This window comes from Melopsittacus undulatus, chromosome 3 (assembly GCF_012275295.1).
Source record: "Melopsittacus undulatus isolate bMelUnd1 chromosome 3, bMelUnd1.mat.Z, whole genome shotgun sequence".
In the NCBI taxonomy this organism is placed as follows: Eukaryota; Metazoa; Chordata; class Aves; order Psittaciformes; family Psittaculidae; genus Melopsittacus; species Melopsittacus undulatus.
In genome coordinates, this window is record NC_047529.1 from 86,189,515 (window position 1) to 86,212,332 (window position 22,818).

At 41.1% G+C, this 22,818-nt stretch overlaps 1 protein-coding gene across 4 annotated transcripts; it reads right to left on the minus strand.

Moving 5' to 3' along the window:
• Nucleotides 1-203: 203 nt before the first annotated feature.
• Nucleotides 204-21,517, minus strand: UNC93A (unc-93 homolog A). Of its 4 annotated transcripts, none has more exons than XM_031048526.2 (9): nucleotides 21,493-21,517; nucleotides 18,811-18,963; nucleotides 16,276-16,457; nucleotides 15,313-15,542; nucleotides 12,216-12,335; nucleotides 8,845-9,062; nucleotides 7,582-7,717; nucleotides 6,029-6,160; nucleotides 204-676 (listed from the first exon to the last, which is right to left on the minus strand). In XM_031048526.2, the coding sequence occupies exons 2-9, from the start codon at nucleotides 18,895-18,897 to the stop codon at nucleotides 411-413; spliced, it is 1,371 nt and encodes a 456-aa protein (XP_030904386.2). In that variant the 5' UTR covers nucleotides 18,898-18,963; nucleotides 21,493-21,517; the 3' UTR covers nucleotides 204-410. The 4 variants fall into 4 exon arrangements, with proteins under 4 accessions (XP_030904386.2, XP_030904385.2, XP_005148665.2 ...); XM_031048525.2 differs by lacking the exon at nucleotides 21,493-21,517 and adding an exon at nucleotides 19,071-19,126; XM_005148608.3 differs by lacking the exon at nucleotides 21,493-21,517 and having other exon boundaries at nucleotides 18,811-19,117.
• Nucleotides 21,518-22,818: the final 1,301 nt, after the last annotated feature.

Sequence of the window (22,818 nt, forward strand, 5' to 3'; positions counted from 1 at the left end):
TGTCCCTGCCCATGGCAGGGGGTTGGAACTAGATGATCTTAAGGTCCATTCCAACCCTAACTATCCTATGATTCTATGTAACCCTACGATACTAGATCTGAGGCACAGAAACAAAAATGTGAGGATCTCAGGAGTCTTGTTTATATTCATTAGGACTTTATTAATTGAAAACAAAACAAAACAAAACAATATTTAGTTGGTCATATGTATGAAAGGGTGAGATCAGATAATCTTCCCTTATAAAACTGAGATGTCAAAAGAGGTTTTACTCCTGAGACATTTGCATTATACTGGCCTTGAAATCTGTCCCTTTACCATCTTTCTGAAGACAGCACGTTGGGACACCTTTGGAGACATGCCTGTAGGAACCAGCCAGTTTGCTTTGCCTGCATCACTCTGACTCTGTTGGGTTACACATGTGTATCCTGGGTGAGGGGTCCTACATCTTCCTTCTTTGTAAGAGGAGGTGACCCGGGGGAGCTGTTAGCTTCAAGGTATTCAACCACTCCATACGTCACCATAGACAACACAAGCATAGACAATAAAATATACAGTTTGATGTAGATTTGCAATTTGGTGCTGTAACCAAAGGCGATGACAAATCCTAACGATTCCCAGAGACGGTAATTAGCAAAGGCAGCCTCCTTGTGTTTCTCAAATAAAATGCCGTAGAGTCCTAGAATGAAGGAGAGACAAGGCTTCTGGAGATTAAATCTGAAACTACTTATTTTCCGCAAAGGGAATAAATAGGCTACAATCTCCCTCATAAATGTCAGAGAAAGGAAAACACCAACTTTGTTTTGAAGCATATTTATGCTCCTGTGAATTGCTGTAAGTGAAATAACAGAGCAAAAATAACAAAATGAGGAATATCAGAGAAAAAGCAAAAGAAAGGAAGGATGGGCTCTACTGAAGTGAGATGGCAGGAAGTTAATTTCTCAAGCTATCAGTCAGCCACAAAAAAGGAAGGTTCTTGCCCTGATGAGCAAGTAAGGAAGGAAGAAGAGAAGGTGGCCAGAAATGGCCCTTGACACTGCAGACATTCCATGTAACCTATTGAGAAGCTTATACCAAGTCCTTACAGGCTTCCAGGTAGTTTTGTCTAGGCACAACATGGTCCTCAGGGACCGAGTTGCTGTGTCAGTGTGGGGTAGAAAGGATCAAAGAACTACAGGGACTTCCCACTGCCATCCTTCACCACTTCTGGGGGGAACCTGCATGGGCCCTGCTTACACTCTCTACCTGTTCTTCAAATCGTTTTCTTTCACCTGCCCAAGAACATGGAGAGACTGCACACGTAAAATGCGTGTCACTTGTTTTCACCATAACTTGGCTTCAGAAAGCCCCCAGGTGAGGCTCACACACTGTTGCTAGCAGTAGTGACATATATGCAGAGATTTGCCTCTGAGATAAGTAGGTTTTCAGATTTTTCAGGTCCTGGACGATTTGGCAAAAAAAAAAAAAAATAGTCTTTGATGTATACAGAAACTCTGGCCAGCAGCTAGAAAATGATCTTGACATAGAAACTTGGTTAAACTGGTAATCCTAATGCACTTGTGTTCACTGGGAAGCTTCCACTGAGTCCAGTCAGCTGCACACCCCACATAGCTGGGCACACAGGGAAGGGGAGAGAGCTGGCATCAGGAGTGATAAAGCAGCAGGCATTTCCACTGACTTACGTAGCTGTGGTATGCATGGGGGGAAGCAAGAAATATAATGAACCTTAACTCTTCTCATCCACTTCTCTATTTAGCAACACATCTGTGTGAAATAGGCACATTGAGCCAAAAGGCACAGAGGAGTACAAAGTTCTCTAAAAAACTGGGTTGGCTCAACTAACCTTTCAATTTTGTTAAGAAGGGGGAGATATCTTCTGTATGTAAAAACTTACTGCATCCTGGTGAGTGTAAAAGGACATTTACTTCAGTTTTCAATTTAGACACAATGGAAAATCTGGACAAGTGCATCACAAAATGTACTTAACTCATTAAACTCACAGAGTGTAGTGTAGTGTGAATTATTTGACAATAATTCATTATTATATGACCTGTGTTATCTTCTGGAAAGGGATTAGTGAGAAGAGTTATTACAGGAAGGTTCCTGATGCCATGACAATTCCATGTGTTGAGAAAAAAATGGCTTGCAGTTGATACCTGTTTTCCCTTACTATTTTGAAGCCTTCTTTTTCATTCAAAGCAATGTTAGAATTGAGTGAGGATCTAGTCCAAGGTTCAGCTATAGGAAAAGCTGATTTGGCAGGAGAGATTTCATTTCCAGGGCGCAAATGTGGTATTAGCTAGCAGTTATATGGGAGTGCAGTGGTGGTTTTGCCTCAAACCTAAACATTTGTCCTTATCACTAACAGTCAACTGCAGTACTGTGCAAATTGCCTGGCTGATGCTTTAATAGGACCTGCTGAGCTGGCCAAGTGGAGAGGCTGCTAGGTCTGAATTTTTGCAGTTCACTTCCATGGCAATTATCCTCCCTGTTTGCCAATGCCCATTTTCCCACTCATTCTCCTGGTACTAGTATGTACAAGGTATGTAACGGGACTGCTGGAATATTTGAGTCCAGGTATATAAACATTCCAGACTGATTTTTATCCTTCCTAAAGATACATGTCGGCCTGGAAAGAACTTTATTTTACTGTAGTCTACCCAATAATTTAGCTCTGCGAGATACGACGGTTACACCCCAAGTGCAGTTATTGCTGGGGGAATAATAATAGTATCTGTGTTCAGGTTAGATAAGAAAGGACACTACACACTCTTAAATGAAGCAGCTTTCTTTGGAAATAAAGGAGGGTGTCCACATTCATACACAGACATGTTAGGAAAGCTTAAAAAATCGTGATTCACCTACTGTGAGCCTATATATCCTCTAGGGGGAACTCCAGTATTAACTATCCACAGCAGACCAACGTGAGCCATCTTCGATTACCATAGAATACCTTTAGTAAGTGGCACAATGCCATTGTGTTCAATCATCGATTAACCTACTGAGACCCAAGCAGCAGTTATGGGAGCTTGACAAAGGAAGGACCAGAAATCTTAGTCCCCAGTGCTGTTTTAGAAGTCTTATCTCACCTGATAGCCTTTGGAGCTAAGAATTTCTGATGTGATGTGTATCTGTATAAAACTGATAAAGGGAAAAAGAGATTTAGCTCTAAATGGGTATGTCAAACTGGAGATCCCATTCTGGGATGCACTATTATGGAGTAATGTCACTGCACCTCTCTGATAAGGTTTTATGTCATCACTTGGTACTTCAGGGTGACAGTATGACAAAGCAAACTGTGTGATTTTATAACTGGAGGCTGTGGAACAGCTGAGGAAGGTACAGACAAAAAAAGATACTGCGCAAGCATAAGGAGCATTTTGGTTTTTTTTCTCAGCTAACGCAAACATGGAATTTGCACAAGTATTTTTCAGGGATATGGGAATGAAGATGACCTGTTACAGAATGGGGGTGAGTCTTGTCACATAGCTGCAGACCTCACTTGCCATTGAATAAGCGTGAAGCATTGTTCACTATCTGGGGGCTGGGAACTGCAATCACTTCCCAGCCACCTTCTCTGACACTTCGGTTCTCTGCACTCACAACTTCTTTCCAAAGGAGGTCATCAGGTCCGTCTTTGTCAGGTGTGCAGGGACCTTACTGAGATGTCCTTCTCACGGGACATCTCAAATGCATGTAAATTCCTGAAGAGAGGTGCAAAGGGGGTAGAGGCTCTTTTCAGTGGTGTCTAAGAAAGGTGGACAAGGGCAATGGGCACAAACTGAAACACAGGAGGTTCTCTCTGAACATCAGGAAACACTTTGTCACTGTGAGGGTGACTGAACACTGGCTTGGGTACCCAGTGAGGGTGTGGAGTCTCTCTCCCTGGAGATATTAAAAAGCTGACTGGACATGGTCCAGGGTAACTGACTGCCTGGGTGGCCTTGCTTAAGCAAGGGGTTGGACCAGCTGACATTCAGAGGTCCCTTCCAGCCTCAACCCTTCTGTGATTCTGAAAGAAGCAAAGTGTCTAGGGACTAGGCTTTCTAGAAAAGATAGAAGAAGGATAAAGGGTAGGTCCTTTATCCTGGTGGGAGACTGAGATATGGCTCTCAAGGGTGTTGGGAAGAAGCTTGATTAGCAGCCAGGAAGGCTGCAGCTGAAGAAGCAGGAAACAGCTTTACTTCAGAGAGAGCAAATCCTCACTGACATTCTCCTTCCATGAACCTGAATAATGAGAGTACTGATTTAAAATTACACCAAAGGCACAAGTCTGTGGGTTGAGATGAGAGAAGAAGAGAGGGTGTCCCTTGACATATGTACTAGCTCTCCTCCAAGGGATATGAGCTGCTGGAGGGACAGAGAAGTCTGGCTGGTCACTTCCTTCTGCGTAGAGGAGGGGACATATGCCTGAGATGAGATCACTGTCAGTGCCAAGCAAAGGACTGTTACGTTTTCCCTTTGGCTGTCTAGGAAGAGCATGACAATTTATCTAGTGCGTAAAATCATCTAAGCTACCGAAGTACCCAGAGGGACCAAAGGGAGGGAAGCCAAGAAACATAACCTGATGTGGGCCCAGGTGAGTTAGCTCTGTCACATGCATATTCCTATGGCATCTGCCAAATATGAATTTGAGATAGAAAAAAACAATATTAATGAAATAAGAGGCAAAATATGAGAGCAGATGGGAGAGTGTTTAACTGTCTTCTGACCCAGGCTAAGGCATTGATTTAAAAAGAGTGTGACTGATAGTCATGAGCAGACTTTACTTCAACTCATCACTATATATATATATATATATATATATATCTTTCTTGCCCTCTTCAGCATTTTAGAGTCTGTCTTTAGCATCTAGAAGAGAATTTCCTCTAGTTTTGATTAAGGGATATGTTTAAATAATCCCTTATAGAAGTCAGTTCGTATCAGCTCATTATCTTAACTCTGAGTACATAATAATCACACTGTATCACAAAGCAGAAGAACATAAAAGATTCTAGAGACAATAGTAATACATCATATAAGTCCAATGGTATACTTCCAGTAACAGACTCCTAGGTTAAGAGTGCAAGAACCGAGGTAAGTATACAGCGATTTTCCCCACTTGGTGCTCTCCTGACTCAATCAAAGCTGCAGGGACTTTCTGAGTTGGAAATTTCCTCTTTACTACGAGGCTTTAATAGCAACCCCCCTCCGCCCCCCCGAATATTTTTCCCTGAAGTGATGTAATTCCAGCTTAAAAGAATTTACATTTTAGCAATAAATTTCGTACTTCAATCATGCATTGTGTAGAAAAAGCATTTATTTTGATTTCTATAAAGCTGTTGCCTGATAACTTTATTTGGTACCATTAGTCCTGTTATAAAGGGAAATAGTGAATTTCTAAACAACTTTTCCACCCTATTTTCTTACTGACTATTTTCCTTACTTATCACTTGTCCAGGCTATTGTGTTCCAGTCTGTTAGTCTTTCCTCAAGTGGAAATCTCCCATGACTGTGTTCCTTTTATTGGCTTTTTATGTCTTATCACATTGAATTAAGATTTTTGAAATAGAGCAAATCAGAGCTGCATGAATTTATTTGGTTGCATAATGTAGCTCTCTGTGGTTTTCTCCACTTTTTTTCTAATAACTCCTAACAGCCAATTTGCTGCTTCTTTTGTTGCTGAACTTGGAGTTGATTTTTTATCCAGAGTGCTCTCCTTTATTGCAAAAGACAGACTAAATGTGTCATTCTTCTTAGTTTTCCAATTTTCTTTGAAATACTTATGCTCCTCCAGAATATTAATTCTGAGTACCCATTATCATCTTCTGCAGTGTTATTCTTCTTCATCTTGGAAAAAAATGTTTAATGAATATTTTACTTTTTTATTCCCAACTTGTTCTTATTTCTTTTACTTTCCAATGAGCTAACATGTTTCTTTCAGATGCTTTTTTAAACGGATTATAATTTTTATGCACTCTTTGTTTTATAAATGTAAACATACGAATTTTTATACCTCTATAGAATACATTTCATTGTCACCAAGACTTACCATTAGTTTGTGTCTGCCAAATAGCATCAGATAGGCCCCAAAGAGCAGGGAATATGAAAAACACAGCAAGCTGCTCAGGATGAGGTTTCCACAGCAGTAGTGCTATTATACAGGCAGTGTTTGTAACTGCAGCTGTTAATTTAAAGAGAAAGAAGATAAATATAAATACAATTACAAACACTACAGATAGTACTAGGTAACACTTTCAAATTCTTCCCCAAGCTAGAGCACAAGTCAATTTTAAAGTCTTCCTGGTTCATTGAGGTTTGTGCTGACAGAGTTGGTATCACATGGAATACAAACAATGTAGTCCTTTAGCAGTCTCCAACTAATAACTCTGAGCAGTGTCCTGTGCTGAGAGATCCTCATCACTGATTAGCCCAAAGGACAAAAACTGCCACTGAGTAGGAGAAGGGGCAGCTGAAAGATTTGCAGTCACAATGTGAGGCATGTGCAAGGGGGAGGAAGCACTCTTTGACTCTCCCTATCAAGTCCTTAAATTGTAGGTTTCCTTTCAGCCAAAGGAAGTAGTTAAGGATATATAGAGGGTCTGGTGACTTTTTGTCTTTCTTTTTGAAAGTGGTTTGTAAATGATTGCTCCCTTCACAGGTGCACCTTCACCAATTGAATACAAAGACCTTAAATAGAACTGAGAGGTTCAGAGGTCTTGTATTGCTAACACTATAGTTGTGCTGTTGTTCTCGTTTTACTCTAAAGCGAATTTCATAGAGTGAGACATACACCTAGGACAGACACATACAGAAGAATCTCTGAAGTCGTGACTGTAGCCCAGGTTTAAATTTTCCTGTGGAGGAAATGCCTAGAATACCTAGCTGCACACTGACTCAGTCAGTGATGACTCTAATAATACGAGTTACTCTGTAGTGGAAGTCAGGTATTAGTTCTCTTCAGTACGCTTAGTGGATACAGGGACACAAATGAAATATTTCTTGGTATTTTTTAATCTTCCATTACTCTGTTACTCATTTGAGTCTTCCCTGGAGAGGGAGATGTCCTTAAATATACACATCCTCACAGCAACGTGAAAATTACTATCCCATACAAGCCCTCAATTTATTCTAGCCTGACATGTTGTCACATGACTTTCTTTTTCTCCATATACAATGAGTAGTGAAAAGAACACCAGGCCAACCTTTAAAACTCTATAAAGGTGAGGAGGTTTCACCCCAATGGAGAAATCCTTCTCAGGCATAATGTAGGCCTCAGCATCTGCATTGTAAGATGATTTATCACTGATTGCATTAGAGCTATAAAACATTAAAGCTGCAGAGCACTTTCTGAGTAGACAGTGCCCTCAAAAGCAGGATGAACTACACCACCAGCAAAGTAATGTAAGATCTCAATGATAATGACCTCAGTATAGTGGTTAACTGTGCTTTCCCTCTTCTCATGGATGGAATTTGCCTCCAGATTTACTTTGGCTTTAATGATAAATGACAGTGAGCTCTCCCTTTGTAGCACATGCAAATGGGAGAGCACTGGGTTTGATATATCACATGAGGTGATTAGTCCTTCAAATGACCTTTACATACCTAATGAAAATAGAGGCTTTCTACCGGTGAACTGAGAGATCTTTCCAAAGAGCAGAGAGCAGAGTGAATTTACAGCTGAAAAGCAGATCATCACATAACCAACATAATGTATCCCCAGGGCACAGGTCACATATGCCTGGAAGAGAAAAGACAGTGACACCACCTTTTCTTCAGTGAAAAAAAGCAGCTAAAGTTCAAGGGTCTTAGCCTGAGTATTCAGTAAATAGCCATCATGGGCAAGATCAAAGGAGCACAACTACAGAGTTTGTTGACAACTCCCTGGTGTATTGACATAGTTGGACTTCAGCAGTTATATTCCTAACCTAGTTCCCAGTCGGGCTGATTCCGTGTAAACAGAGCAGTAACAAGCAGAAGTCAGAGCACTGCTTGCTGTGCAAATAAAACTCCTGGAAGTGGCACTGGGAATTTTCTGCCCTTCCTTTCATAGCCTAAGAGATGAAAATCCACAGTCAGCACTACTGTCATTACAGAGCAGCTTCGAAGAAAAGGACCTCACCTATGAGAGTATACAACCAAGGAAGAGGCCATGGAGTGCCCCATTCAATCCATTCAAACCCAGCAGCAAGTGCACTCTCCCATTTGCTTATAAGCAAGGTTTGAAAGCTTAAGTGTCAAATAAGCAGCTCAGGAAGATTGTTCCCTTTCTTTGGAGACTTTCTCAACAAATGTCTGGAGAACACACCTGCTGTGTGTCTAGGTTTGTAGAGAGACTGAAGGAGCAGAGGTGGTTTTAATCATTTCAGCCCAGGGTTTGGACCTGTTGCACTAGTGATGGGTGAGGGCTTTCAGCCAGCCACATTGAAGATTTGCCCTGTTACCGTAAAGGTTGTCAAAATAAAATATGTGGTATGTGTGCTGACTTGCACTTATACAAACTCTAGGGAAACCAGAAGGAAGGAAAATATAAAGGCTTTGCAGGCTGCTGGCTTTTCTCCCAGTTTGTTATTTACAACAAGCTGAAGAGTTTGAACCTGTAGCTCTCTGCTGTGGCCTCCACTGGTGAGTTAAGTTCTCTACAGTGTTCTTTTTGAGGCTGTTCCAAGGGACATATTTATTGCTGGCCTCTCCTGTTTGAAGATGTCACTCGGAGTTCATTCGAGAAGTAAGCAGTAATTTAGCAAACCACAAACTGCCATTGAAAAGATCTTCATTTAACAAGGAAATAGAGATCAGATGCAATAGCAAGACACAAAGGCACAAAAAAACAGTCAGAAAGACATAGATTTTCATTGTCATCCACACCTTTGTGTAGTCACCAGAAAGAAATCCCTGTTCCAAACCACTGTAAATTGTCAGAGGAATAAGAAGACACTGTCTTTTATCTTTAAGATGCTGGAAAGTTGCTAGGAACGTAGACCAAAAGGATGATGTCTCTAGTATTTCTTTCTCAGTCTCTGCTTGGTCAGATTTGATCTGGTCCAGAAATGTAACAGTCAGCAACACAGCTAGCACACCACTAGCTGTAAAAACAAAACAAAAAGTTCATGAAAAACTGAGGAATGCTGCAAGAATGATGGGAAGTTGCTTGCTGCTGTTATTGTTCTGACTTAGTGCTTAGCTCTCTGTGGGATGTTTTGGCAGATGCCTCTGATTCCGCTTCAGTGTAAAGGCCATTTCTGTGTAAACAAGAAGGCCTGATCTCCATCCACATCTCCTGCTTACAGCTGCGCACCTCTCAAATCCCCTCAGCTTAGCTGTGACTGGCCTGTTGTGACAGACGCCAGGGCAGCTGCTCGGCCGCAGAGGGTGATCGCTCACCCTTCCAGGGCAAGCGAGGGGTGTGGGGACAAGGAGCTGGCCAGAAACAGCTCCCTCGGGAGCTATCAGAAGGCTTTAAATCAACACGAGAGAGGGATATTCACTTCCAGTGCCAAGTTTTTCATGGCTAGGGGAGATCTTCAAATACATGGAAAGAATAATAAAGGGCTAGAAGTAGAACTGCTGCCTTGGATCCCAGTATATGCTGCTTTTTTTCTTTCTTTTTCTTTTTTTCCTTTGTTAGCCCAGAGCCATGCTTTTAGCACAGAATATTGTGACAGGATGAGGGGTGATGGTTTTAAATTAAAAGAGGGGAGATTCAGGCTGGACTTGAGGAAGACATTTTTTACAGTGAGGGTGGTAAAATTCTGGAAAAGGTTGGCCGGGAAGTGGTGGATGCCTGATTGCTGGAGACATTCAAGGCCAGGCTGGATGTGGTTCTGAGCAACCTGAACTAGTTAAAGATGTCCCTGTTCATTGCAGAGGTGTAGGACTCAAAGACCTTTGAAGATCCCTTCCAACCTAAACTATTCTATGATTCTCTATGCTATTTTAAAGATGACAGAGAGTAACCCTGGGGGACTTGAAAAAGATGCAAATTACAGTTTTGACCCTATAATTTCCAAGCAGAAGCAGCATATGAAAGAATACATGGGGTAGTTAATCAGAAAATTATCATGTATGTATCAGTCTAGGCTTCTTGCTTGGGGAGTGAATCAATACCATCTTTTTCATGTTATGAAGAAGGTAACTGTCTCATAATATACATGGAGCACCCACAGATTCACAAGTGTTTGCTTCTTTACAAATGCAAGGCATGGTTATGTTTCCTCTCTTACTTATGCAGACTAGAATTCCATCCATGGAAACAAGTGAAATCCAGAGTAAGAGGAGAACGAGGCACCTCTTCCCATCTACATTGCCAATTTATCATGTTCCTATGCTACTACGTATGGGTATGATCTCTTCTGCAAACTTAATGTCCAGATATGTTAGTAGATTTATATTAAATTACTTCAATTTTTCATTGCTTATTATTTCTCATCCATGCCTCCTAGAGTGAAACTGTATTCTCCAGTGCCCTGGTTCTCCACTGTGGCTGAGCCGTAAATGCTTCATCACTGTTGGCTCTGCCAGGTTGCTTATCAGTGCTTATGTAGTGACTGAAGGACTTACTTATATGGATGAGAGCAGGACATCCACATTTACAAGACAAATAAATATTCATACAAACATGTCAAATGAATCAATAGCAATTATAGGTCATAAATAACTTAATACTGGTTAGTACGAAAATTAACAGAGATATCCACAGTCTGTGAGAAAAGTAAACAATAAAAGGCTTGTTCATTATTGTCTCCACCCACACTGGGCAAAATATGCATTCAGCAACCAAATAGAGGAAATATTTAAAAAACATCTGTGAATGAAATAGTTAGCTATTTGGGCTCCCTCAAGGTAGGAAAAGACATACCTTTTATTAAGAGCTTAAAAGAAAAACGAAACCCTACTGACGTGGGGTCAGTAGACAGCATTATTGCATTCATTTTGCATGATCCCAGCCTAAGGGAGTGCTGTATATGTTAGTCACCAAATTTAAATTTAAACTTGTGAGCCAAGCCTGCCTTTAGCAGAAAGGCATCAGCTCCAGCACATTCTGGAAGGGAAGTAGGGGGATATTGTTTGCATTTTCTCACCAGTTAGGAATGGAGCTTGGGGAGGGAAGGAGGTTTTTCTGCGATGCCCCTGTCCAGTGAGGGCTGACTTTGACCGAGTCACATTCTGTTTGAGCATATGGCAAATTATGTGCATCTGTCCCAGCAAAGAAGATATATCTGTGTGCAGAGACTGCAAAGATATTTAATCAGAGCTAAGGTGACATTTTGCCTTTCCAGATACTTCCACTTTATCCAGAGAATAACTTGTTTTGAGCCAGATACATTTTGAACTTTCGTCACTGAATGAATCTATTGCACATCTATTTTTGTCTTTCTGATTTTGGATGGCATCAGCCTTCTCTGTCTTTGATTCCTTTCTAACCTTATGCAAGGAAGGTCTATAGCAGCTGTAGTTACTGAAGGGGAGATATGTTACTTCATCTAGTGCTTCTTTTTATCTTTGCCTTTCACACTAAGGTATTGTAATTCAGGCAACACAGATGAGAATTGACTGAAATTGTAATGTCTCAGTGGGGATCCAAAAACCTCCCTGAAAATGATTGCATGCTCTGGGAGCCCTGGTTCAGTCCACCTCTAGTCACAGTGCAGTTCGTGTGCTAAAACTGTTTTGCACATGGTAGAACACCAGACAGTTCTGATAGGCATCCTCAGATGACTAGAAACTGGTAAGTTCAAGTACCAGTACAGCTGGGCTGCTCTTAGGATCTTGGACCTTTGCATGTGTATATAAATTTGCCCAGTGCCATCAGCAACTAGTTCACTATTGATGATACTGAAGGTACATAGTGAATTTAAACCTATCTATCATCTCATGAATAACTGGATAAGCCGCTGTAATCCTCTAATTGCAATATGGGCATACTTTTGATTCTAGTCTGTAGAGCAACACAGACTTTGGGTGAAACAGAGGGGTCACCATGCTGGGATTCAGCTTTATTCCAGGTGGAGAGTGTAAAGAATATCTTCCTCCTAGAAACAAAATTTATAAGGCACTGGCACAAAGCATTTGAAACTATTTGGGAAGGAGTTGTTTACAGTGCTCACATATCTTATTTCCTTTCAGCAAATTGGATTGAGGGAGGAAGTTGGAAACTTTATCCACAAAGTCACACTAGGTTTCACAAGTAATAGGTTCCCCATCAATGATATCCATTAAAGACCGTGTGAATTACTTACCAGTGTAGATCCCTAGCAGAATGTAGATTAAGGACTTGGAGGGTTCTGCTGACCCAGTGGTGTTAGTGGTATTAGTCATGCAGTCATATGCTCCACAGCATGCCACTTCCGAGATTTCCACTAATTCATAAGAACCAAAAGAAACACTGGTCAGGGAAGAGATCAGATGAATGCATGGTGTATATATAAGGACAGAAGAAGAAGGGAATCCAATGCTTGGTGTTTGGTCCTGGTTTCAAATTCTTCCTGATTAGATTTGATTAACTTCAGAATATCAGTTTAATACATAAAAATTTGATCTACCAGAAGTAGTTGATCAAGGCAGAGCACTGAATTGATGGCTAGATGGAGACATGGATTAAATCCAAAGACTAAAATGTTAATCCAAGCTCAATTTGAAGTATTTGAAGTTCCAGTGTGTATCTCTCTATACTTCTTAACCATAACACCCCACAAGACAGGCCCCTCAGTTTACACCACCACTGAACTGATGGATTTCAGCTCTTACAGCCAGAGCGTATTATCCCTCTCCATATAATTTGTGTATGCATTATGGGAATGGAAGCCACCTTGAGACATCTTTTTGTTTTATAAATTCAAATTATGATTGCCCACAAACAGTCTTCCAAGAAATCAGCTTTCCCTGGCTTTATTACTTTATGACTGGCTTTATTACTCTCTGAGAATGTACTTAAAATTAGAACAGTTTGGCAGGGTTTGTAGTAAGACCTTTGCTTTGTTCAATCCCATCAGTGTTGTGCTGAGCATATGTCAAAGCCACATGTGTGTACTCATGCACCTTGTGTTACCACAATACCATGCCCACTTCCTCCTTTCTGTAAAGAAAAAATACTAACCCAAAGTGTAAGCTTGAATAAGCTGTATAGTGGGGAAGAATGATTGAAAAAACATAGAATTGTTTAAATGCTTTCACTGTAGAATTTGTCACTGGTCCAAGCATAACAAAGGGCAATACACTGTACCTTGGCCGATTCCTTAAACAGGACTTGATCTGTAATTTTGCATTTATGGTTATTGTGTAACTACCTTTAGTGTGTTTTTCTCCATTGCTTCCAATCAAAGCTGCTGCAATTGAACCAGCTGTTTAGCTAGCTTCATAAACAACTTTGGGATCAACATCAGATTAAACTTAATAGCATGAAGAAAATCATTACCTTATTATAGCCAGTGGCTACCACTGCAGTTTTGAACAAACAGATTTGGAGCAAAATCACCATATGCAAAAGGCTAGTGGCACCAGTAGAGTGTGGAAGTGTGTAAAACAAGTTTTCTCACTGTTCATGCATGCTCTAGATGAAGATGCAGATGCAATTAGTGATATGGAAGTCACAAGACAGGGTTTGCTCTGTTCCTCTGGAAATAAAACTGCAATATTGATGAGTAAGAAAGGATGACTCTTGTTTTTTACATTCTTTTGTAGTATTACCTCATGGTGTAGCTTGCCTTGCTGTGTCTGGATGTGGTGATGCAGGCAATATGTCAAATGTATGTATATGTCTGAATTTTATGTGTTTTGATTCTGTAGGTGCATACCATATCTTTCTGACTACCCAGTGAAATTATACATTTAAGCATATGAGCAATAGAGGTGGGTGCCTTTGCTGCACTGTCAGAGGAAAGGAAAAGTGAGTAACTGGAGATCCTTACCCCCTCACCCACAAGCAGCTCTCTCTACACTAAAGCTGAGTTTCACTGAGGAGGCACAGTTGGAAAGCTTATGGTATGACTGCTCATCATTGTGAAGATAGGCAAGGACTTTGGCTTTGAGAGCTGTTCACAGCACACCTCCCAGGAAAAGAGCATTTCCTGAAATCCAATGTAATTGGCAAAAAATAATTAAAATATTTTCTTTAGAATTTAATAGAACAATCTCAGATGTAAAATCAGGAGGGGATTTACAAGACACACAAAAAAAACCCAAACAACCCAGTATTTTAATCCCCTTATTAATATGATGTGTGCTGTGAAGCAGAAGAGAATAAAATGGTTGCAGTCTGTGCAGACCCCACAGCTGCACCACAGCTTCTGTCCTGCAAATGAAATAGAACAGACAGTCCCTCCCGAGACATCATGTGGATCAGATCATTAGATCAGCAGGGCTCTGCTACACTTCATGCAGTTCTTTAGCATTCTGCTTTGATGGTGTTTCATTTGTAGTTTCTTAGGTTTAAACGAAGTAAGTGTCACACCTTGTGACAAGTACTTTGCCATAAACCCAAGAATTCAAATATTAAAATCTGATACCAGCTCCCTGACATTTAGTTTTGAACTAATAGCTATTTGAATACTTTCTAGAGAACATACTGCTGAACTCAACCAGGGGAGAGAGCTAACTTCTTGCTGTTCATAGTAGCAGTGTGTATGGAAGGCTCTTTCTATGTCCATCTTGTTCTGACTTCGACAGGATAGGGAATGCACTGAAGACTGCAATGATAATACAGCCTTCTACTTTGAATCTCTAGTGGCATCCAAGTATTAATTCATCATCACAACTGCCCTTTTAAGGCTTATATCAATTACAAGCATGGGAAATGAGAGCAGCACTGTTGAGCGATTTCTTCAAGCTACATGGGCATCTGCTGTCTGAGCTTGTAATACAGCAGAGGAGCTCTAGCATGCAAGCTCCTGCCAACAGCAACTTCTATTTCTTCTTGACAAGTCTGTAAAGCACTCATTTTCAACAAGCACCAGCATCAGCTTCACCAACTTTGAATGCTTAACAGCAAATTAATCCAATTCTACAAGCTTTGTGAAAAAACTTCTTCAGTATTTTGCTTTTTGTTTTAATCCACTTTAAACAGAAGTCAGATGTGAAAGACTGCCGCTGCCAGAGGTTATCTATGCATTACAACATAGAGGTGGAATTCGAAAGGAATTAAATAGACATTTATTTTTGAGCTAGTTGTCTGAATTCTCTTTATAGATGATGAAAAGATGATAGAAAATAGACATTTCCAGAGAAAAGTGCCTGTTTCCATTGACTGTGAAAGTTCAGCTACAGAAATCTACCTTTTAACTATCTAGAACCAGCTGATGTTTATAGAAAAAAGTGCCAAGATTTTAAAATATATTTTACCTTTGGTGGAAGCTTGGCTAAATACCAAGGATGAGATAAGATTTCCCCAGATGCCGGAGGACTGAAATATCAGAAAGAAGACCCCAAAGTATTGGTTGATAATGTCTTTCCCATTTTTTCCTGCTTTCTCAGCATATGATTTGCCAGCTATGGTGAGGTAAGTGCATTTGGCAGACCACAGTGGTGCTCCTCCTATGCCCAGGATCACAGAGGTGGGAATTAGTGTGTACCTGCCAAAGAACACTTTATTTAGCATAGTTATTATCCATTACCACAATAATAATTTGCCCAAAGATCCGGGCACAAAAATAAACATAAAGAAATATATTTATCCTTTGTGTGATTCAATAAATCTGTTACATTGAACCAAGAAAGGGATAATCTTATGAAGCTTAGGATGTGCAAGCACTCCCAGCTGTGTCCAGGTGCTAGGCCCAGACTGGGCTGGCTGGGTCTGTGCTCGTGTGCCTTATCCTTTTGTAACTGAGAATCAAATTGCACCTGCCCTTCAAAAGATGGACCAAAATAACCTTCCTTTGCAGAACTGCATTCCCTGTCACTGGAGAGCAGAAGCTGCTCATCCACCTCTGAAATGGCAAGGCAGGATCTAGCATCCTCCTGTGGTCTTCTGCTCCTAGAGCCACTGGCTGGAAGATGGCCTTCTCTTCAATCTTCTCAAAAACAGCCCTTAAGGTAATTTGGGTTTTAAATGAAATTTATGATTTCTTTTTTTTTCTGAAGAGGAATCTCTGCTACACACATGAGGTAGAGAAGCAGCTTCAGGTGGGTGCATTTATTTTGGCCTTTTGCACATTTTCACCTCTCTGCTTCACCTCCTTCTTACAGGTAACACTATTTGCATCCAACTTCAAATTCTGCAACACAGACATAGAGAAGAACAAACTTTGCCCTTACTGATTTTGCTCAAACACAATAGATAGGGTTAAAGTATTCAAATTGTACCAGCTAGCATGGAAGTTTCCTAGGGAGAATGCGATGTAGCAGCACATAGAGCCTGCAATGGTCCACTTGCAGCCCAGCTTCTTGATGAGGATTGGAGGGAGGAACATGGAGGACAAGATGAGCGCAGCATAGAGAACACTTAAGGATGCAACACCGAGGCCTTCTTCTGAATGGAGGCTGCTCTGCATGGACAACAACAGCAGCTGAGACAAATTTTATCACAGGCATCGCACTGTTTGTGTATTGTATTTTCCTCACAATTATAACCTATTTATGAAAATATGATACAAAACCAGGTGAGCATTGCTCAGATACAAAGCTTTCATAAGTCAGACTTTATTTAATGTAATTCACTTGAGTTTCTCTTTCAAAGCAAGCTGAATGAAGGACACCTTCTTTTCTTAGCCTTTGCTTTTTGTCTCAGGCAGTAATGTCACCAGATCTGCATTGCAAGGGCTGATTTAGCAACAATGGAAGATTCTGTTTTAAACTACAGGTCTGAAATTTTCTTAATTCTTCAGAGGCCAAGGTCCAAATATCCTAATATACTCACAGCTCACAGCAGCCCTCTGTAGCTGGAAGTAATTGATTCACACATATTTTCACAAGGGAGGAATGACATGTTACTGATCTAACCAAGTTTTATATTTTTTATGCTTAAAAATTCTCCTCTTGTCTGGATACTGTGAAACTTGCAATGAGAAGACTGAGATTCTGCTTATCAACATTTTCCTTTTCCTTTCCATTAAAAGCTGACATGATCCAGTATGATTTTGGAAGGGGGAATGGGTGTTGTGAGGGTAGCACTTGAGAGCGCTATAGAACAAGCTGTAGTTGCACTGAACACTTATAAGCCATGCAGTGGCTGCATGGCCTGGCCATGCAGGACCATGATGGCAGCCACACAACACCCCTAGTAAGAAGCAGGCATCAAGACAGGGAGGTGAGGAGATTCTCTGCTGAGCAGGGTCAATGTATCTGAGAATCAGAATGGCTGTTTTGTAAACAGGCAAAGAGGCTTCCTGATCACAGAGGTCTTATCTCTGAAATACCACAAGCCCAGTTTTGTCAGCTACAGCTTCCAAAAGCTAGAAGCCAGACCTTCTGCTTTGGGTTTTTGTGGGTTTCTTTCAGTGGGGGGAATCACAGAACCTCAGAGTGGTTGAGACTGGAAGTCACCTCTGGAGATCATTGAGTTAAAACCTCCTACCATCTATAGCAGGTTACCTGTGTCCTGGCAGGTTCTGAATGTCTCCAGAGAAAGAGACTCCACAACCTCCCTGGGAAGCCTGTTCCAGTGCTCACAATGTAAAGAAGTTCTTCCTCATGTTGAGGTGAAACTTCTCATGTTTTAGTTTATAGCCATTACCCCTCGTCCAGTTGCTGGGCACCACTGAAAAGAGTCTGGCACCATCCTCCTGGCACCAGCCTTTGAGATATTGATAGGCATTAATGAGATGCCCTCTCAGTCTTCTCTTCTCTAGACAAAACAGGTCCAGCTCCCACAATCTCTCCTCATAAGAAGATTTAATACTTCTCCTGCAGGCTACAATACAATAAAATAACTTACTTTTGATTGTGTTTCAGAAAGTCCTCTTAACCACCAAGACAAAATGGAGAGAGAAGAGGGCTATTCGTGAATCAGCATCACTCCCTCCTGCAGTGTTTGCGGAGGCTTTATGTTTCAGCAATTAACCTGTGTGTGCCCTGTTTCAGATGGTGGGTTGACTAGTGGCTTCTTGGGTTTATCTTTCCGTGCCTTGTCAGTCTGTGAAGCTCATAAGATCTCCATGCATTTTTGGACTGTTTGTGCAGAACTTTCCTGAACTTGGAATTTGACACTGTCAGCAAAGAGAAACTGCTCAAGGAAAGAAGAAAGAGATTTAAAGAGCTAGCAGGGATCTCTTCCTGTCATTCTATAAACCCATCTCTGCTATTGTGCTTTAAAATGTTAATGTCAATACAAGGCAAATCTGCCTTTAATTAAAAATAATATTTTTATTATTATATAATGATGCCAAGAATTATTGTATAATTTTATACTTAAATTATTATACTTGATGGATTGTGCATTTTATATTTTACATTGTTGCATAACAATAAAATTATGGAAATTGAGAATTATTCAAAACAGACCCTTTCCAGAAATGAAATTTCTTTTCCATTTTGCAATATCTTCTTTTACCCTTTCCAGAAATGGGATTTGGTTTCCATTTTGCAATATCTTATTTTGAGAAAAATCTCAGAGAAATTTAGTTTTCATTCTAACAACTAATTTGTAGACCTAAAGTAGTCAGACACAAGTATCCAAACTATTTGAGAAGTGCTAGAATAAAACAGTTAGTAAATGCTGGGAATCAGGGTGAGGAATACTAACCTGTAGCAAGTTGATGGTTTAACCCACTTTTTAAAAAACCACTGTGCATGCCTTCCTTTCAGAAACCATGGAAAGACTGATGGGTCTCACACTGCCAGCTGGCCTGATGCCCTTCCATGCCAACTGTCCTGCCAACCGGTAACATGATCTCCTCTTACCTGTAGATTCTGGAGTCCTCCATAAGCAGTGAAGAGAAGTAAAAATCCGAAAGAAATGATCAAAACATTCTTAAGATTCCTTTCCATGTTGATTCATACAAGACAAAAGGTCTGACGGTGGGCAGAGATGATCCAATTATTCCAGGGGATGATCTGAGTTGAAGAAAAACAGCTTATGTTTTGTTGGAAAAGGTCACTTCTCACTGCATGTGTAGAGGAAAGAGTTGTTAATTATTTGAGGATTGGCCAGTGAACTTTACTTTTACTGATACTGGAAACTCCTTATGGAGCTGTTACTCCTGTTATGGAGCTGTTGTGGCTGAGGCAATAACGAGCACTCCTGTCTAGCAGGTTTTATTAGAGAGGTATGTAAGTCATTTGCAGCAGTTTGACTTATTTTAGTATTGCAGTTGTATGTTATATGATTCTCTCCTATGACTAGCACAGAAGAAAAAAATTGCAAGCAGTGAAACGACTGTCTGGCATACAGGTACACTAATCCATAAAGGGCAAAGATTAAAAGATCATACTGAAATCTGTGTTAGGCTTATTGCTTAACTGAGGTTACAAAAGCATACTAGGAAATGGGATTGTGCTACAGTGTTGTCTGCATACACCAGCCCTAAAGCTGTGCAAACCAGCATTGCTGGCTACATGGCAAAAGGGAATGTCTCAATCCATGGTGAACCCTGTGGTTTCGGTGTGCCAAATTCACCAATTAAATTAAAAATCTCCTTCAGCTCCTGGAAAACAACCCCAGCCTTTGTGGGATTTATTTTACCTTGCCAGTGCTGCCTGCTCAAGGAGTGAAGTTTCCCCCTAGCCAGCCAACCTTGCTGTGCTTGCCCCTACTTTTACCTGTTTCAAGAGTCTGCCTTGTGAAGTTGCACCCTCTGTTTGTTCATGACACGTTGGCCATCATGCAAGTCCTGACTGAGTCTTTGAATATTCCACTTCTGAGCGTATAACATCCCCTGTGCCCCTAAGCCTAGCAGCGTGAACAGACCCTTCTTGCAGCTGTAGCAGAGGAGGGGTTTGAACGTGGGAGCAAAGTGGAATACAAAAAAAGTCCACACAGTAATGTACACAGATTCAAGTGGAGGCGATCTGTATGGTGTCCGTTTGTTTCTAGCGGGAAAACACAGCTAAGACTTGGTTTAAATCCCACTAGATGGCACAATTTTGCTTTCCGCAGGCACATTGTGGGGGGTGAGCTTTAACGTATTAATTCATTTAATACTTTAAAGAGGTCGCAGCTAGTTTCTACTTTGGAGAAAATTCCAATGTGTGCCTTTTAATTTTCTTCTTTTGTCTTATAATCTTTTTGACTGAAATAATGCAGAAAACATAATCTTTTAATTCTCTATTGTTAAAGGTACTGCTATATTGCAAGTCTAGATGGTGAAATACTGGCTTTTAATTTTACAGGCTACTATGCTCAGCATGCAAACACTTTCAATGCTATCACAATGCTGCTCTTGTTTTGTGGTGTTTGTAATCCTCTACAGGGCTTCTAAACCGAACCGGTAGTACTTTTCCCAGACTTTAGGTTTTATGGACCTTTGCAGTTTTCAGGTGAAAACATTTCAGAAGTTTACACCTGGTGATAATATGGTTGTTTCTGTTTTGCACCTCTCAGAAATAGCCTGCAAAAGTGTAGGGGTCTGAGCCCTTCCAGGTTTAAAATCACTGAAAAAATGAATGAGAAAATGTAAGAACAATGCTTACCCTGAACAAAAGCATAATTATCACCTGCTCTGTCAGAGGCAAGAACCAAGCAAATGCAAAGCAGACTTAGTTATAAAAGCAATTATTTTAGTGCTTTTTTTTTTTTTTTGACATCAGCAGTAATAACAACACAGCTTCTAAAACTCAGCATTAACTGGATGTTATGTTTAACATGTGGTGGTGGACGGGTTACCTGATCAGCTCTTCTGCGCTGGAGGAATTGTTAACTCCTACCTCAGTCCTGGCCTCTCAGTAGCGCAGTATTGGAGACCATTTGGGGGAGGGTGTTTCGGGGTTTTTTTGTGGAGTTTGTTTCTTTTTTCTCTCTCCTTTCAACTGATCAAAGACATTTCGACCTGTTCCATATCCCTTGCCCAGAGCTTTGGGTTATCCAACTGCCTGGTCATGAGCCTCTCCTTAGGAATGTGTGGAGTCTTTACCAAGGAGATCTGATAAGGCCGAGAATCTCTTCCTTTGGTACCAGGCAGCGGGGGGCTCCAGCAGGCCTGCTGTGTATCACCCTTGACACCTCTTTCATTCTTTCTGCCAGTCTAACTAAGATTAAGTGAGCCTCAGGAGATGTGCGCTGCATTTTAGGTTTAGCTTTCACATAGAAAACTGCAGCCACCAAACTGAAATGTCTGTCAGACTGTAATCACAAAAGTGAGAGATAGAAGATGCTGGCTGAATTCATCACTGCGTCCCACAGCTGATTATGTTTGTTTTCATGTGCTTATTTTCTTAGTGTAAATGAGGGCAGCTTTTGCTCAAAAGATTACAGCACCAGAGGCTAATCTTTGGAGGGGGTGGGGTGGGGGGTGGAATTGTGCTTTATAATTATCATTTCCCTATTTACTCTTTCCTGGTTAAACATATTGTTTAGGCAGTTCTTTTAACTACAGCACACCCCTCCCCCCCCCCCCCCCCCCCCCCCCCAACAACCAGAATACTCACCACAGGATTTTCTGGTGGCTTTTAATTAATTAGTTCCTTGGTGGTACATATCATCCCTTGAATCTATCTGTAGAAAGGATGAGCAGTTTTATATGCCAGCTGGGCAGTGGCTTGGCCACCCACATATTATGAGCAAGCGTGCAAGAACTGTTCTCAGAGCTTTCCCAACAGGCGCTGGTCAAAGGACAAGTGCTTGCCCGTGGGTGACTCCAAACACAAGGATGGGGAAGAGAGTAGACAGAGGTTTCATATTCTTACTTGAAGAAACTAAGTTGATTCCTACTCTTTTTCCATGGTAAGGGCATTTCAGATGTACTAGAGGGGAACATCAGGACTGAGCCTATGGTCCTGAGCTGTAGCAGTACTACAGAGCTCTTGTATGCTGTCTTGTGCTGCTCCAGTTTGCAGATGGCATAGGAAAGCATGGCTGACTAGGTGTCCAGGCACATCTGACTCAAATACAGCTACTCCTTTTTTCCAAAGTCCTGTTCCCCCAGAACATCAGGCTGGCCTGACTCACCTGCAATGTTCCCACCTGCCAGACCAATGGCTAAGTGCCCCATTTTTATTAGACCCCTCAGAACAAAAGTGCCTAATTAAAATCCAGGTCTGTTTGGTCCAGACTGCCTACACAGCAATTCCTTTCTTGCTGTGAAAGCCTGGCCATGTTGCTCTGTTCTTCCAATCTTCTTTCACCTGTGTTGATTCCCTGCTGATTTTGGAGTTGAAGCAGGAATGGCTAAATGTGACACACATGCCTTGCAAACCCCAGCCGTTCTGACAGGGGCCTTAGAAAATACAGGCTGTTACATACTGAGAGAATCTCAGATGTGAAATGCATAACACTGAGCTGAACAGGTCATGCAGTTAAGGCTGCTTTCTCATGGAAGTAGGTGAGAAGGGAGTTGCCAGTCAGTGAGATCACACTGACTTTTGCCCACAAAGTTGTAGGAAAATAGTTCTTGTATGAAGGATCCCAGCAGTAAGAGTTACTCCTATGTGCCTCTAAGGGTCCAAACATCTCCCCCTCCTTTTCAGCTCTCATTTCCAAATTTCCCTTCTCTCCTTTCAAATATACTGCTCCTTTTACACCATGCAGTGCATCCACAGATGTTGTACTTTAATCTGTTTCCCCAAGACCCTTGCAGAGACATCAGTATGCCATTTCTGTCTGAATTTTACCTGCTGATGTCCTCTGCCTTTCTCTGGAGGCACTAAACTGTCTGTTTCAATCTTCCTTTATGTACTTGATGTATGTTGTCCTTCCTTACTTCTTTGCTGCTCTTTAGCCATTATCCTGCCTTTGTCTCTCTGCTTCTTCCTCCT